An 18,303-nucleotide genomic window follows, 5' to 3' on the forward strand; every position below is an offset into this window, starting at 1 on the left:
TGCCGTACTTTACTTATCCCGAAGCATTAATGTTTCGTAAAATCACTAAATATCATATATCCCGTCTATAATGTAATCCTCGATTCATTCGGGCTTCAATATCCGTTAATCGTATTTCCAATACGATTAACTGTAGATTCGAGTATAATTCGTACTGTGAATCATACATACTCGTATAAACACATTATAATTCATATATTCGGTATTAAATAACACATAAATAGTATGTACCGGTTAGGGTATACCTGATTTTGCCGGAATCGTTACACTATCACACCCCGATCCAGGGCCTAGAGGCGTGACTATCCGATTGGTACCTGTTTTGTAAATATATCAGAGTTGCGGGTTCATTTTAGTGGAAGACTTTTTATATTAAATATTAATTTACATTGAAAATTTTACTTAGGATATAAACACTCGAGTATTCGGTTTACAAAATATTATTGTATTATTATTACAAGGATTATAATGAAAATTGAGCCATCTTGAGTGATCTTCTATCTTCATGACTCCTAATCCTTGTCTATCATTATCAGCACTTAATTATCTGCATGGGTTGGAAAAATACGTCAGATATGTGCTGGTGAAACGTTGACTCGACAAAATAATTTATAACACTCGTTAAATACAAACATAGTTTTCTATTTCACAATCTTAGCAGGAACGCCTGTCATTCCTGGGATTTGTACCACTGCCCTACACACACAATTCAAAGGTTCCCCGAGTTACATAGCCCCTTTTTGGGGACATTCTTCCCCTAGGCTATGTGACCATATTGGAAAACTGGTTATGACTGACTTGGTTTTTGTATGCCAATTATCAGTTATGTATGGATCTAGACACATGTGTATTCGGTCTGAGTTGCTTTTTTATTATCTATTTTGTATTATAATGATTTTAGAGACAAGTAATCTCATGCAAACATTTATCAGACTCTTTGCAATAAACAACCTGTTTACTACAAGAGTAAAATCAGTTCAGTCGGTAAAAGGTATAACATATTCACTTGTTATTGTCAGTTCGGTGTCGTTCAGAACCTTTCCTTTCAGTATGCTATTAACCTATATTTGTAATAGGTTTGCTTAAATATCTTGATGGTGTTTCTTGATTAATCAGCAGACCTTAGGTCTGATCAGCAGACTTTAAGTCTGATTTTACCTTGATAGAGTTATAGCCGTTTTATGAAAATATATTTGTATTTACATATGACGTTTGAGATAGCATGCTTTGGCTTAATAGGTTATATCACATTGGAAAACTTCTCCAGGTAAGTAAACGGGTCCCACGCTCTAAGAATTACTTACCTTAGACAAGAAGAGTCTACTAATGATACCCCTCGTACAGTTACTACATGCCCATCAAAATATATAGTTTTGATAACATTACTTCTTGTAAAAGTAACATCATTACTTTAGTAAAAACTTTGTTTGGAAATCATTTAACGCCTATACTCTTAACTAGGTTCTAAATAGCTAGGTAATAAAGTAACTAAGGCATAATCCTTACCTTAGGTGACTACTCGAGAATGAGAACACGAACAGATCAGCAACTCGCCAATGGAACTTCGCTTATCAAGTCGGTTGGCTGTTAATAAGACCTCGGAACCTTGTTTCTTGCGTAAACCTTGCGAAAACATGCTGTCGGAACGTTCGGCACGAATTCCTAGGCTGTGTATGTGTAAATGATGGTGTTTTGGGATGGTTTGACTTGATCCCGTCACTGCCCTATTTATACTCGTTTTTGAGATTCTCCGTGTCGCATGAAGGACAAAACGCGCCATTCGCATCGCGCGAAGCAGTGGCCTGACATGTTAGGCCACGTAGCTTACCAGAACGTGCCACGTATTAACACGTAGTTGGACGCGTGTATCAGATTACTTAACGAAGTTTCGCATAGCGTGAAAAAATACTTCGCGTTGCGCGAAAGATCCTTTTCCTCGGTTTTAGTGTCAGCTACTTCGCGTAGCGCGAAGTAATTCAGTTTCAGCTTCACGTCGCGTGAAGAATTACGAAAACCAGAATTTTCATTTTTGATTCTTTATCTTTCAGAATTGACATGTTTAGCCCAAATAGATGGGGTATTTTCACGATGTTACAGTTTGGGTCAAAGATTTTAACTAAATGGGTCAAAATGGGTTACTTGAAATTCCACCATCTTATTTTTGGGCCAAATGGGTTGACAAATTTAAAGAAATGGGTCGATGTGGGTTAGTGTCTTAAGGAAAAGTGACAGGCTCGGGTTGAAACGAGTTTTGGATTGGAATGGGTTCGTTTTAGGTTTTGGCTCGGATTTGGTTTCGACTTTCTAGCCGACACGAGTTTTTGCACTGGATGGGTTGGGTTTCAGTTTCCTTTGTTTCTTTTTGGTCGGTTTCAGAGCACTGGATGAGTTGGGTTTCGGTTTCTTTTGTTTTTTTTAGTCAGTTTCGGATTCGTTTTTGGTTTTTTGTTTCGTTTTGGTCGGTTTTTTTCAGTTTTATTTCTATTCGGTTTTAGTTTTTTAGTTTCGTTTTGGTCGGTTTTTTTCAGTTTCATTTCTGTTCGGTTTTAGTTTTTTAGTTTTGTTTTCGTCGACTTGTCGGTTTCAGTTCGTTTCTCGTTTTTTTTGTAGAACGAGGATAACAAAGGAAGCATTTTAGTTATTTTACTTTTTGCGATTTTTATTTATATTTTGAGTTATGATTTTTTTATTATTTTTTTGAATTTTTTTGAGGGGTTTTTGATGTTAACAAAAAACCCTTAAAAAAATTCAAAAAAATTAATAAAAAATCATAATTAAAATTATAAATCAAAGACAAAAAATGTAAAAAAATTTAAAACGTTTCCTTCGTGTTCTAAAAAAAGATCCGAAACCCGTTCCGACCTCGACTCATTCCGACCCGGACCCGTTCTAACCTGAACCTGTTGACCCTAACCCGTTCTGACCCGAACCAAAACAACCCTTTTTTTAGTTGACCAATTCCGACCCTAATCTGTTTCAACCCATGACCGATTTCGACCCAACCCAACCCATTTGCCACCCTAGCTATATATGTTTATCAGGTTTGAATATTTTTGAAGTGTAAACACATGCTAATTTATTAAATTTCTTAACTCAGAGCATATATACGTACAGCCATCGGTACTATTATTATATTTAAAATGCATTTTTGCGTAGAATGAGGTATAGAAAGAGGCGTGCTATGTTCATGGATGTTGTGGACTAAAAGTATATATGTTAGCAAATATTCTTGCCGAAATAAGAATTGATTTATCGGCATGTTATGTTTTTACTTTAAAAGATGATGCGCTTAAACTGATTATTGTTTTTTTACTTTCATGAACTCACCAACTTTATGTTGACACAAATGTTTTTGAGCATGTATTTCAGGAAACTAAAAGTCAAAAGGAAATAAGAAGTCCTATGAAGGAATATTATTATACAAGAATAAATATTGCATGAAGTCAACGTGTTGTTTAAAATCTTATGTTTGTATTAAAGTTTCATTTTAAAACACTTATGTATCAAAGTAAAGATAAATAAATTTATCGTTTCCATTGTTAAGTTGATATCAATCGGTTACGTTTATAGCCCCCGCCTGGGTCTGGTCAGTTACATCCCAAACTCCATGAATCCCAAATATATGCCTCGTACACATTATCCAAATCATGTAATTCTTTGTAGTTTAAAAGTGGACATTGAAACGACCCGAAAATCGTCTCTTTTCCCGTTCGGTTCGCGTCACCTATCTTATTTCTCCGGCTATAAAAACACGATTAATTCGAACCAATTGATGTTGTCTCGCTTTAAATATTGCTTCAATTTGAACAATAAATATCAAAACAGAATACAGGCCTGTTATAAATCAATGCTAACTGCTCTGATGAAGAACCCTAGGTCACGGTCATGTTAATAATCGCCGATTGCACAAACTTCAAATCTGAATCGACTGTTGCTCTTGCTATTCCAACATGTTAATTAACAGGCTGCTTATGTTGGTACCTAATCGCACAGGACTCCGACCTTAGTCTCTTCAATAGGTAACACTTACTTCTTGATCGATGAGGGAGCTTAATTGGTTATGGATCGATTGCTGTTGCTAACGGTTATGGATTCTGATCACAATCTCAGACTCTTGCTGCTCGCTGTTCTGAACCCTCACGCCGCAGGTATTACCAGAACTTAGGTGCAGAGTTCCGTTTATTGAAGGGCTTGCACAGGGTCAGATCGATTAAATGCTATGACACCAATTAAAGAGAATTGGTACCAGGGTTAATCAGAAAACGAACTCAGACACGTTTATTTAACTAAAAACCCAAACACGTTTATTGTGTAGAAACTTCACAAAACTCAGTTACAACCTCTAATACCCAACCAAAACACGGTATTTATAATCTAACCTATCACGTTAGACTACGACTAGGATTGCACTATAATTATCTCTTAAACATCCTAACCTAACTCGTATAGAATGCTAGATAATCTAGGACCTGAAAATTCTCCTTAATAATTAAATTACAAACATATTTTTATTTATAATTATCCACTCCAAGACCCATGACTTAACTTTCCACGCCAAATAACCCGTAAAACCAAAATCTCAACATTATTAAGTTAGTTATTGGTTTAAATATGATTTGACACAAGAACCAATGTTTTAGAGCACGCCACCAACATAAACTCACAAGTCGCATCAACCCAACTCGACAGCTCATGAGACCACAATCGAGCAACCGTTACGTACACCATTTTAACAGGAAACAAAAAACATATACTAGAAATGAATATCAAGGTTACACAATGAGACCAGTTTCAACATCCCAACAACCAAGGCTAGAAGCTATCGAGTCGAGACCAAAAAAAATCATTCATCCACCCCGCCTTTTATGCTTCAAAAGAAACATTTAAAACCAATGTTTCCAAGCTGCATCTTGTTGCTGCTCAAGCCACGAAAGAAAGCAACTATCCAACAAACAAAAAAGGTTCACATACAACAATTGGTATCGAACCGGTACATATCGGAAATTCACCACTTGAATAAACGGCCATATTCCGCCTTCCACAATCAACGCGGGCACGAAATCCCGCTTCACTTCTTCCCTAACCTGACTAATAGTTTTACCCGATGCGAAACCCATATACGCGAAAAACACCAGCAAGTCCACGGGGCTGAATATTATCCCGTCAAGTGCAACTTTCATTGCCACAAATCGAATCGATTTTGACGGGTATCGAGTTATGTATTGTAAGAATCTATCTAAACCTTCATACCTACAAAACCGAATAACTTTATATTTGTCGTTTTAGATAAAGTTGTTGAAACCGATTAACCGAAAACCAACCAGAAATGACCAATGGGGCCCACAAATGCTATCCCGAAAACGCTGGTGGTAACCACTCGTCTCCAGTTGATACGTAAATCTCTCTCATCTTCCTGTCAATTTAACAATGAAATTACAAATATCAAGGTTTTTTTCTATTTGACCAAGAAATTCCAAATATATCCATTTTTTTAATTATTTATCCGACAATCTTAAAGCCAACCATATTCTGCCTCGTTTCCTTATACGAGGGTTTTCTTATCTTAATTCCTTAACAAAAAAAAACCCTTCATGGGCCGCTAGTGACTAAAACCTAACAAACCATCAAATATAAAACTAGCTTCCTTCAATATTTGACGAACCGCCAAAATAAAACTTGCTTCTAAAAACACTAACTTCCGTCAACATAAAACCAACTTCTTCTGATAAAATACTTACTTCCGTCAATATAAAACTAGCTTCCGCCAATATAACGCTATCTTCTTCCACTAATATCTGAAGAATAAACTAGCAGCTCGCCATTATTAAGACATGTGGCTGGATCCAAATACTGTCGGATTAATAATTAAAAAGTCACGTAATGACGATTGGACACTTTTGGAAATCCTGATCAAACAGAGAAATTGTTGATTCAGATCGGTCAAATGGACATTCTTGTCGATTTCCCTCTAACATAATTATATCTTTTGGAAGACCAATTTGAAACAGAATTTGAATTTTAAAAAGAATTACGGGAACGAAAATATGTTTCTTTTTGGGCACGGTGGCGCGTGTAACGGCCTGAGCGGCAAGGTCACCGAGTCCCCAAATTAAACCCGAGCTGAGTGCCTGTGTTTTCACGGGATGTACGGCTAAGCAATTCTTATACCATTTCCATATCTTCAACATTGCATTAAACTAATAATGGTGGATTGATTCTAATTATGCAAACTTCAACGAATCAGACGCTAAAAGATTGGACATAATGGTGTGGATATTGATTTGGATAGGATAGAATTGGATTGGATTGGATTGTGTGAATCTTTGAAATTGGTGGTTACAAATTTAAAATATTCTGTTAATAAGGTTGGCTGAGATTCAATTTAGGCGATGGAGGCTGAAATCGCTATTTTGGGCGGGAAATATGGATAGGAAGATCATACCCTTTTCGTTTTGGATGAGTCTTTGTTGCATGAATTAATTGTGTTATATTTTTATACTAGGCTATATGCCCGAGTGACACACGGGGTTGACAAATCAATTTAAAAAAAATAAAAAATATAATATATGAATAAGACGTGTTAAACACAATATCAAACATGAATAAGACTCGTTTAACTACCTTATATGTCATGATTATAAAACAGTTTTAAGTTTGATGTGGACGACAAAAATACATTAAGAAAAATAAATACAACAATTATAAGAGCTAGATCAAGAAAAAGTAATTTCTAATGAAAAACTAAAACACCGAATCAATGAACAAATATGTTTTTAAAACCTAACTACCAACAAAGTGAATGAAATGTGTACCAAAAATGATATGTGTACCAAAAGAAAATATCTAAACATCAAAAAAACCATTCAAACTTGTTTCTACATTTACCAAAACAAATTACATTTCATATACACATGCCTTTTAAACGTTAATGCTAACGATTCCTTTCAGTGATCAATTTTCGAAACCAACAAACTAAATTCAAAAGATAGTCACAATCATCAAGTTTTCTAACAAATACTACAAGAAGCAAACTCCTGAAGTTACACTTGTTGAACAATCTAAAAGAATTTTGAATATCTAAAGTATAAGGTTTGGTTATTCGGGCTTGGGTTTGTTTGGGTCGGGTTCAGTTTTAGAGCTATACTTAAAATGAAGGTCCTGCTTTTTGTTTCGGGTTTTCGTTTATGGGTTAGTTTCAGATCAGGTTATTTTTTGTTAAGGTTTGTCTGGTTTTTATATATAAGAGTGTGGTTTTGTTAGGTTATTCTAACTTTATTTATTTTTAGATTTCGCACGAATCAGGATTTGTTACGCTGTTGATTATAATACCATAATGAGAGCAATGGCGCCGCTTTTTGATAGATTGTTTGCGAAGCGCCCCCCTTGAAATTAGATTTGTATGTTTTTGATATCGTTGAATTTGAAAAACTTGTATCCTTTTCGTACTGTTGATCGAATTTGAATTCTATATGATTTTGATAATATATGCAGCTGTTTGTTTTGCATAATGTTGTTAATTTTTGTTCTTAATTAAAAATATCCAGATTATTTTAATAATTTTTTTTAACAACCTCCTTCTAGATTTTAAAGCTGCTAGCTATTATTCAGATTTTGTAATATATTAAAGTTGTTTGTTAATTCATTTTGCTTGTGTTAGAAGCGATTTATATGGAAAACCGCTTTAAACACAGACTCGCTTCAAACACAAACAAAAATTAAAAACCGCTTCAAATTGCCATCAAAATCCATTAGAAGCGATGAGCTTTCAAACATTACTTTTTACGGCTTCTAAATGGCATGTTTTTTAGTAGTGAATCCATTGCAAACCTTGACACCATCCTTGTTGTTTAAATGTGTTAAAAACATCACTTAATTATCGCACAAACATTACAAATTTTAAATCACCGTAAAAATAGTTTGCTTATGAAATAAGTTCGGAATTTAAAGGCTAAGTAATATTTGAATCGGAAATTAATGGTCCGAAAATCATTAAGAAGAGATATTATACATTATCATTAAAACCCTAACTTTTTTGATCCATTACATCCCATCCGTTGGATTGATTTCTAGCCGTTGACATTAACCCCCCTCATCTATATAATATATTTACTCAACTCCACTTCTTAATTACTTGTAGTAATTAACGTAACCTTCCAAATATCCTCGATCGTCTTTTTCACACCGACTCACATCACATCACATCAATGGCGACATTGACAGAAACCCTTATCCTTACGAAAGAAACCCTCGCCCTTACGAAAGAAGAGACGGGCAGACGATACATCGGCGAATTCTTGGCTGCCATGAATTATCACGATCCCGACCTTCAAAACACCATCAAACTCATGCGCAAGAAACTCAGAGAGATTCAAAAAAGAGAGTCTGCTGCTGACGTCATGACCAAGAAACCGCCAAAGGTTCGGAAGCTTATCATCAAGTTCGGCGGATCATCAACATATCAACCAATCGTCCCTCATAAACGCCCACATTCTGAAACCCTAGTCTCTGGTGAAACCCTAACCTGTAAGCGGCAGAAGATCAACGACAACAATGGTGATCACACGCAGTTGAATGATTCGACAACAACTTTAGGGTTTCTTGAAAACCCTAAAGTTAATGAGGGCGTGAATGTCATGGATTTTATCAAAAGCATTGGCGGGTCGGAGGCCAAGATGGTGATTGAGAAGACGTTGACGCGAACGGATGTGACGGAGAACCAGGGCCGGCTGCTGATTCCGGTGTTGAAGGTTTGCAGTGAGGGTTTCTTGACGGCTGATGAGAAGACATTACTAGGAAAGAAACAACACATAAGTGTGCCCGTGTTTGATCCGAAAAGACGGGAATTGGTGCTTAATCTTGCCAAGTGGAGTATGAGTAAAGAGTGTTATGTGTTAAAAACCAAGTGGAATCAAGTGGTGAAGACAAATAGGTTCAAGGAAGGAACGGTGATTCGGGTTTTTTCGTTTAGGGTTCATCAGAAACTTTGTTTTGCACTTGATCGTGTTGTATGATCGATGTATGCTTTGAAGTCATACATAAATATTAGTTGTCTGGTTTAAGGTAGTATGGTGACTATAGATCGAGTTTGTACGGATGGTTTTGTAACTAAGTTTGTTTTGCTATATTCATATATCATTCTTGAATGCCAATAAATGTTTCTTGAATCCATTTAATCTGAGTTATTATATTCTTTTTTATATGTTTAGTTGCAGTCGACAGGTTTTCTTCAATTTTTAACTTCAATGGATTGAATAAATTTTTTAAACCGTGAAAACCATGGGATTGAATAATTGATACACAATTTTTTTTTAACTGATCATTATCGCACTACAACAATTTTTATTTGACCCCACGGGCTTTTGCCGCCAACATATGGTGACCTGCGATAATTCCGAAATTTTAAAAGGGGTCGTCATCATTCTTTTTAGGAAAATTGGATTATAAACTATTAACTATTGGTTAATAATAATCTCAACTAACAATATGACCGGTAATAATTCTAATTTTTAGTTTCGTTAGCCATAACAATCTAAGTCTAACAAAATGTTAATTTCATTAGTTATTTCTTTTAAAGAATGTGAAAATAACTGAATTACCCTTTACGTTAAATAAATGATAAATAATCACTTTTTATAACTAAAAAACAATATAGATACAATAAACATCCCCAAATGCACTCATTGGATCTCCTCATTCGAAAGCCTGCAACACCACCGACCATCATCGGCCGGTCGTCTGCACCAACACCGGGCACCCACCTGCAACAAGACCATGACTACTAGCTGCCGGGAGGAGAAAATGGTGACGTCATAGATGCGTTCGTCGGGAGAAGATTATAGACGACGGGGGGAATTGCCGGGAAAATAAATGAGAAAATACATTTTCAACTTCAGTTCCAGTTTTAATTTCAGATTCATACATTTTTAATCGAAATCAGCAAAAGAAAAACTACTCATTTTTTCTCTGATTTGTTAATTTAATAAATGAATTGAGAGAACGGATGATTTGCTAAAAGTAGTTATATAAAAACACGCTAATCTAGACAATAAGTAATAAATTCTATACTCTTAAACTTAACTAAACTACTAACCGGCAAGTGAACTGGTTGACTCTAGTACAGCTAAGTAAGTCCAGATATCGAACCCACGAAGCTCTTTAAATTACGTTTACTAGCTAATTAGACTCGACTACAAAACACGACTTATTATTTATAGTTGTTTAAGGGGATTTTTATTTAAAATACTAAATTAATAGTATAATTAAAACTAATTAAGAAAACAAGTAAATTAAACGAAAACAAAGTTTGTTATGAAAATAAGATGATGATGAGAAAACTACCTAGGCAAGACTCCCCTAAATTTCGGTAATGAATTGACTTGGGAAAATATTTAGTTATGGACTGGGATCGTAAATTAGACACTTAAAAGAAAACCCAAATAGGACCCCTGACCCTTCTCAAGAGAAAACCTATGGATTTCTAACAAGTTTTAATGCACACCAGTATTAAAAATCAAGTTCGCTTACAGTCACCAAATTGTTTACAATTTAGTTCCTTTATACGAAATCCTACCTTACAACGCGGAAATCAAAGGCAGTTTAATATATCGAATTGATTCAATAGACAATAATTAAATAATCAAACATAGACGGACTCCTTACGAAGAACTAAATCTAGCAAGATCAAATAATAAAGATCTATCGATAACCTAGCACCTTACAGCTATTTAGGTTAGCAGCACACTTAGGTTTATTAGATTAAATAGTATTATTCCTATGATCTTATTCGAAATCAATCACAAAATAATCAAAAACACAAAGTAATTGACCTAATAGCAACCTATCATAATGACAAATAATAATCAAGGCAACTATGGAATAATAACAATTAATCAAACAATCCTAAATATCCATACACATCAATTTAATATAAATAAACCTTTTAATAAATCATAAAAACCATAACGCAAATAAATCCCAAATCAAAACAAACGTCAACAAAGGTTCATCATAAGCCTAGGCAATCTATAATGTTTAGCCTAGCATCTTAGAATCAAACAAAACAAAAATAGACGAAATCATGACGAAAATAATTAAGAACGGAAGATTAAAGGCGATAAAACCCGTGGTCTTCGTTCTTGAATGATAAGCACTTCGCGGGCTGATTTATAGCCTTCAAACCCTCATAAATATTCTCTCTTGAGCTCCCAAATTCGTCCAAAACGACCAGGGTTTTCAGGTTATCTTTAAGGTTGAGTTTAGAGGTGTTTAAATAGGTTTTCTGGGCCCAAAACAGGTAAAAATCGAAGTTTCTGGACTCAAATCGCCGCCGCGCCGCGCGACGGGAGCCTGATGTTGGCCGCGCAGCGCTCCGGCAAAGTAGGAGGGGCCGGTCTGACCGGTCCGGTTCAATTCTGATGCGGTCCGGTTCGTTTCCTGATGCTCCGGTTCAATTTTGATGCGGTCCGGTTCAATTCTGATGCGGTCCGGTTCAATTCTGATGCTCCGGTTCACCGGTTTGGCTTGTTTTAGCTCATTTTTTGCTCTTCTTACCACGATAAACCTCCGGAACCTACACTATTCAAATAAATTAGTAATATACAAATTCTAATAAAAACCGAACGAAAACTAATAAAATATTATATTAAATATACAAGGGATGTATATATATTAAGCATTATATCAAATATCCCCACACTTATCTCTTTTTCGTCCCTGAAAAAGTCTCATTGCAATGGGATCAGAATCGGACAAATACAGTCTTAAAAACATATATGGTTATCTTAAAATTTTAGAACAACGCAAAAAACTACGATCACCGATATTATTGTCCACTTAAACCCAGCCACCAGCCTATCAAGCCCCCACACACATTAAGCATTTAAGTTCATGTGATATCAAAACCTATGAGTCTCACACCTTTGGAGTTAAGATCCACCTACCCCATCTCAAGCATAGTAAAGACAATTAAAAATAAGCAAACTGGTTCAACATATCACCGTAAGATAACAACCCCTAATGATAAGAAGAAAATACACTTAGATGGAATTATGGATGATAGGTCAAGTGAGGTCGTACGAGCATGCCCTAAATATTATTGGACTTTGTCCTATATATGCCCTAAGAAAATATTTATTAACTAGAAACTTTCGAGCCCCAATAGTGTATCCTCAGAGTCGCCATCCCCTTGGTAACACGTAAACTCTTAGTCTCGTCTAGTATGTGCACTTTGGCCTCTTTTTCTATTTTTGATAATGCTTCTTTGGCATTTTTCATTTCATAACTTTTCTCACGTTTTTTATTTATTTATTTATTTTATTATTTTATTATTTTTTATTGTGCACTTAGGCATCTTTTAACTAAAAATATATAACTAAGGACTAAAGCTCATATAAATTGGACATTTGCGGGCGCTACCACTATTTATTTATTTTCATAAAACTGAGTGGCGTGCTAATTTTAAAGTGCATTCAATTCTCACCACCTTAGGGTAATAGCTTATGTAATACTCCCTATACCTTATCGAATTTCAGCTTCACTGTCCCCCCTTAAGATGAGAACCCACAAAATCTATAATTAATTAGGTTTATTAAGAATATGCAATTGAAAACCTTTCAAGACTAGTTGGGCCTACCGACACATCCCAAGTTAAGTACGCCTTCTTTAATATTATCTCATATTATTAGTAGTTTGAAAAACCGATTTCCGATAAATATCCTCATCTCCCATTAAGTGCAAAAAGAAACAAAATCAAGGGACATTTTTCAAAAATTTTTCAATTTTTTTTTTGTGATTAAAATTTAACTACGACTCAAGTATCCTATCCCCACACTTAAATTTAGCATTGTCCTCAATGCAAGGATAAGGACGAAAAATAAAAATAAACTCGGAATACAAAAAACTAATAACCTAAAAAAATAAAAGCAAAAATAAAAAACAAACAAACAAGATAAATAATGGAAAAAACTTAGCTGGCAATATGCGAATGACGAAATGATGCCAAAGTCTTTTACCAAAGCTGCCCTCCATCTCCGAACGTGCTCCACAACCAGTATCAACTTTTCCTCTTGTACACGAGCGGAAGCGGCAACAACGAAAACAATATCTAAAACTCATCTTATCAACCTCGATAGATATAAATCATTCAAAGTATGGAACCGGACCAACCAACCAAAAACAACATATAATATAAATAATAGCAGCAAATAGATAAACAAAAGTATACGGTTCCTGCTGCTCCATCCCCACACTTTAATTTTGCATTAAACTTCCATGTGGGTCAATTTTCTAGCTCAAAACCTGCAAAACTTAAAAACAAAAACAAAGAAGAACTACAAAAATCTACGTTAGTGACGCGACAAGACTCAAAAATGGAATAATTATACAAACTCTACAGTTGAGTTTTCACTCAATACACTCTCCTATGTGATCTAATCAGCTGCCCAAGTGGAGCTTCCTCCACCACGGTCAAACTTCATAGTCCTCCAAGAAACTGCATCACGATACGACCATTCATCTTCAATCATATTCCTCTTATCTCCAACTTCTCCAAACTCCACAAACTTTCGCTTTCCACCGCCTCTTTCTTTATCAAACTCCATCGCCTCTCGAGGACTCGCGACTTCTCTCTCCTCCTTCAAGCAAACTCTGACAGAACGGGGGTGCTCAAGACGTGGATCTATGCCCGGAATGAAAGACTCGATTGCATAAATGGGATGACATGGATCAATGAGACCGTCTTGACCACTCGGTTGTCTCATGGATTTAGCAATATAAGTGACACTATCGTCGCAAGCTCTAAGGGTGATCTTACCATCAAATACATCAACGAGTGCCCTAGAAGTACGCAAAAATGGACGACCTAAAATAATAGGAACTCTCTCATCGGCCTTCATATCAAAAACACAAAATCTACGGGGAAGACTAAACCATCGAATTTCACTAGCAAGTTTTCTATGATTCCCCTATGGTACTTCACCGAACGGTCAGTTAAAGACAAGGTCATGCGGGTGGGTGTAAGTTCTCCTAGCCCAGCTTCTCAAACAACGAATATCGCATTAAGTTTATGCTAGATCCTAGGTCTGCTAAAGCCTGACATGAGGTATCCCTACCAAACAAACATGGAATAGTGAAAACACCGGGGTCGGGTAACTTTTCGGGTACCTTATTGAGAACTACGGCCGAACACTCTCCGTTCAGTGGAACGGTCGAAAGCTCCTCCAGACTTTCCTTTCGCTTAAGAATATCTTTCAAGAACTTGGCATATTTCGGCATATGCTGGAGGGCCTCGATAAACGGAAGATTAATCCTAAGCTGCCTAAACATATCTAAAAAGTTCCCGGATTCTCTACGAAATATCTTATTCTTAGCACGGGCTGGATACGGTAAACGATAATGATCTATAAGTGGTGAAGGCCTAACATCTCTCGGTTTCTTTTCTTCACTTCCTCTAACTACGGACTCACTGGTAGGTGCGGTACTTGCTAGGTCTAGCCTAGGTTGCACCCTCCCAGGAGTCTCCATCACTCTCTCCTCATCAACTAACTCCTCACTCTCCTCTACCTCAATCTCTCTCTCCGGACCTAAAACCCTACCACTACGAGTAGAAATGGAATTTATTTGAGCGGCCGGATTCTGCTGAGTAGAACCGAAAAACTAACCTGGGGTCTCTCATCTAAACATCGGGCTATATCACCTACGGTTCTCTGAAGATCTAAGAGTGTGGACTGGTGATTCCTTAAAAGCGAATCATGATCGGGAATTTTTTTCTGAGTGTCCTGATCTCTAACTAGGATTAGCTTCACCATCTCCTCTAACCTACTAATACCACTAATCAAGTCCTGCCCATTACTCCCACCTTGACTACTTTGATCCCTACTAAACGATTGATCCTGCCCCTGATTAAGATTTGAATTTGTTTGGAAATTAGGGGGTGTACCGGAAGAACGCCAATTAGAGTTATAATTACTATTCTTATAGTTGTTCCAGTTTGAATTATTATTACCATTAAATGCATTAGGAACCCTACTCTGCCCTCCTATGAACTCTACTTGCTCCTGACTCATCAATGGACAATCTGAAGTCCCATGCCCTCCTCTACACAACTCGCACTTATCTATCTTAGCCTTAAGGTTTTTAATCTCACTGGCTAGACTCTCTAAGGCAGCAGCCACACTAGTATCCAAATTAACCTGGTGCACACCTCAGACGGATGAGGGTGTACTAGTGACGGGATTTGAATTTCCGCTACGTGGCTTTTTAGAAAACTCGGACTGGGCAAAACTTTCAAACAACTTATTACACTCTACTACATTTTTCTTATCCATTAAGTTACCTCCAGCAGCAGTGTCGAAACGAGCCTGTGTCTCATATGTCAGCCTATTGTAAAACTTCTCAACCAGGCCCACGGAGTAAGACCATGCTGTGAACAACGGGCCAGTAAACCTTGAAAACGCTCCCAAGCTTGATAGTACGGCTCGTCCGGCTCCATATGGAAAGAATGAATCTGATCACGGAGACGAGATGCTTTGGCAGGCGGGAAATATTTCTTCAAGAAAGAGGTACGCAATGCCTCCCAAGTAGTGAGTGCTCCAGCAGGTTGTGAATCGAGCCAAGTGGCGGCACGACCCGTGAGTGAAAACGGGAATAAATTGAGGAAAATGGCATCTTCATTAGCACCTTGCAAATTGAACGTCCTAAGCGCACGAGTGAGACGGTTGATGTGCGCTCTCATCGTCATGGCCATGGAATAAGTTACTCTGGATGAGATTGGTTACGATATAAGAAGGAATCTGCCAGGAATTTGGGTTATGGATTACGGGGGTGATGATGGGGGAGTGATCTCCGGTGAAACCCTCGAAAGCTTGTTGGTAAACGGTTCGGTTGTCGGCCATTGGAATATCGGGAATGGTTCCGGGGCTCGACGGCGGTGAACTGTGTGGTGATGACTTCGGTGGAGAATCTATGGTGATCGGTGAACTGACTTCTGACTTTAACAGAAGTGGTCCTTGCGAACGAAGATTTGGCATAAACCTGAAAAGCACACAAGACCAAATCAATAGACTCTATTCAAAAATAAAACTAAAAATAAATAAAATAAACTAAACTTAAAATTAAACTAAAATTAATTAGACTCCTATGACTCAAAAAGAAAAACAAAACAAAACAAAACAAGTAGCATGTATGTAGCAAGTAAGTCTAATCAAAGCTAATAACGCAATCGCCAAGAGTCCCCGGCAACGACGCCAAAAACTTGATGTGCTAAAAGTAGTTATATAAAAACACGCTAATCTAGACACTAAGTAATAAATTCTAGACTCTTAAACTTAACTAAACTACTAACCGGCAAGTGAACCGGTCGACTCTAGTACAGCTAAGTAAGTCCGGATATCGAACCCAAGAGACTCGTTAAATTACGTTTACTAGCTAATTAGACTCGACTACAAAACACGACTTATTATTTATAGTTGTTTAAGGGGGTTTTTATTTAAAATACTAAATTAATGCTATAATTAAAATTAATTAAGAAAACAAGTAAATTAAACGAAAACAAAGTTTGTTATGAAAATAAGATGATGATGAGAAAACTACCTAGGCTAGACTCCCCCAAATTTCGGTAATGAATTGACTTGGGAAAATATTTAGTTATGGACTGGGATCGTAAATTAGACACTTAAAAGAAAAACCAAATAGGACCCCTGGCCCTTCTCAAGAGAAAACCTATAGATTTCTAACAAGTTTTAACGCACACCAGTATTAAAAATCAAGTTCGCTTACGGTCACCAAATTGTTTACAATTTAGTTCCTTTATACGAAATCCTACCTTACAGCGCGGAAATCAAAGGCAGTTTAATATATCGAATTGATTCAATAGACAATAATTAAATAATCAAACATAGACGGACTCCTTACGAAGAACTAAATCTAGCAAGATCAAATAATAAAGATCTATCGATAACCTAGCACCTTACAGCTATTTAGGTTAGCAGCACACTTAGGTTTATTAGATTAAATAGTATTATTCCTATGATCTTATTCGAAATCAATCACAAAATAATAAAAAACACAAAGTAATTGACCTAATAGCAACCTATCATAATGACAAACAATAATCAAGGCAACTATGGAATAATAACAATTAATCAAACAATCCTAAATATCCATACACATCAATTTAATATAAATAAACCTTTTAATAAATCATAAAAACCATAACGCAAATAAATCCCAAATCAAAACAAACGTCAACAAAGGTTCATCATAAGCCTAGGCAATCTATAATGTTTAGCCTAGCATCTTAGAATTAAACAAAACAAAAATAGACGAAATCATGACGAAAATAATTAATAACGGAAGATTAAAGGCGATAAAACCCGTGGTCTTCGTTCTTGAATGATAAGCTCTTTGCGGGCTGATTTATAGCCTTAAAACCCTCATAAATATTCTCTCTTGAGCTCCCAAATTCGTCCAAAACGACCAGGGTTTTCAGGTTATCTTTAAGGTTGAGTTTAGAGGTGTTTAAATAGGTTTTCTGGGCCCAAAACAGGTAAAAATCGAAGTTTCTGGACTCAAATCGCCGCCGCGCCGCGCGACGGGGAGCCTGATGTTGGCCGCGCAGCGCTCCGGCAAAGTAGGAGGGGCCGGTCTGACCGGTCCAGTTCAATTCTGATGCGGTCCGGTTCGTTTCCTGATGCTCCGGTTCAATTTTGATGCGGTCCGGTTCAATTCTGATGCTCCGGTTCACCGGTTTGGCTTGTTTTAGCTCATTTTTTGCTCTTCTTACCACGATAAACCTCCGGAACCTACACTATTCAAATAAATTAGTAATATACAAATTCTAATAAAAACCGAACGAAAACTAATAAAATATTATATTAAATATAAAAGGGATGTATATATATTAAGCATTATACTAACGGATTATGTAGAAATTCTTTATGTATGGTGTGGTGGTGTTGTTCATAAAGAAGCAATACACCGGGGGTGCACAGTAGTGTTATTGCAGGTTTCAGGTGACGATGTCCGGTTATAATACAGATGAACGACCGATGGTCATTGGCCGTGTTGCAGGCGTTCCGACAAGGAGATCCGGTGGGTGGATTTGGGGCTATTTATTGTAACCTGTATTGATTTTTAGTCGTAAAATTGATCCCAAAATATATTCAAGTTCTTGTTTTTGTTTATAATTATTTAAAGTAAAAGGTAATTCCATCATTTTCGCTTTCACTTAAAAGAAATAACTAACGGAGTTAACACTCTGCTAGACTGAGATTGTTATGGATAACGAAACTCAAAGTTAGGATTATT

General features: G+C 36.5%; 2 protein-coding genes across 2 annotated transcripts; both read right to left on the reverse strand.

Annotated features, from left to right (window-relative positions):
- Positions 1 to 4,883: 4,883 nt before the first annotated feature.
- LOC143547342 (protein sym-1-like) lies at positions 4,884 to 6,188 on the reverse strand. Its single transcript, XM_077038795.1, has 3 exons — positions 6,033 to 6,188; positions 5,322 to 5,413; positions 4,884 to 5,250 (listed from the first exon to the last, which is right to left on the reverse strand). Exons 1-3 carry the CDS (start codon positions 6,186 to 6,188, stop codon positions 4,884 to 4,886), a joined length of 615 nt encoding a protein of 204 aa, XP_076894910.1.
- A 7,834-nt stretch (positions 6,189 to 14,022) lies between these two features.
- LOC143547808 (uncharacterized) lies at positions 14,023 to 14,520 on the reverse strand. Its single transcript, XM_077039140.1, has one exon. The coding sequence runs from the start codon at positions 14,518 to 14,520 to the stop codon at positions 14,023 to 14,025; it is 498 nt and encodes a 165-aa protein (XP_076895255.1).
- Positions 14,521 to 18,303: the final 3,783 nt, after the last annotated feature.

This window comes from Bidens hawaiensis, unplaced genomic scaffold (assembly GCF_021521415.1).
Source record: "Bidens hawaiensis isolate Kalapana, Puna unplaced genomic scaffold, B.hawaiensis_p1.1 tig00000905_1, whole genome shotgun sequence".
Classification (NCBI taxonomy): domain Eukaryota; kingdom Viridiplantae; phylum Streptophyta; class Magnoliopsida; order Asterales; family Asteraceae; genus Bidens; species Bidens hawaiensis.

Excerpts from the sequence above, each read along its gene's own strand:
- LOC143547342 (XM_077038795.1), bottom strand. The coding sequence starts at position 6,188 with ATGTTGAAGATATGGAAATGGTATAAGAATTGCTTAGCCGTACATCCC. Across the intron at positions 5,414-6,032 it reads AGAAACATATTTTCGTTCCC|GAAGATGAGAGAGATTTACG; the intron begins GTAATTCTTTTT and ends TTAAATTGACAG. Across the intron at positions 5,251-5,321 it reads GGCCCCATTGGTCATTTCTG|GTATGAAGGTTTAGATAGAT; the intron begins GTTGGTTTTCGG and ends TCGGTTTTGTAG.
- LOC143547808 (XM_077039140.1), bottom strand. The coding sequence starts at position 14,520 with ATGGAGACTCCTGGGAGGGTGCAACCTAGGCTAGACCTAGCAAGTACC.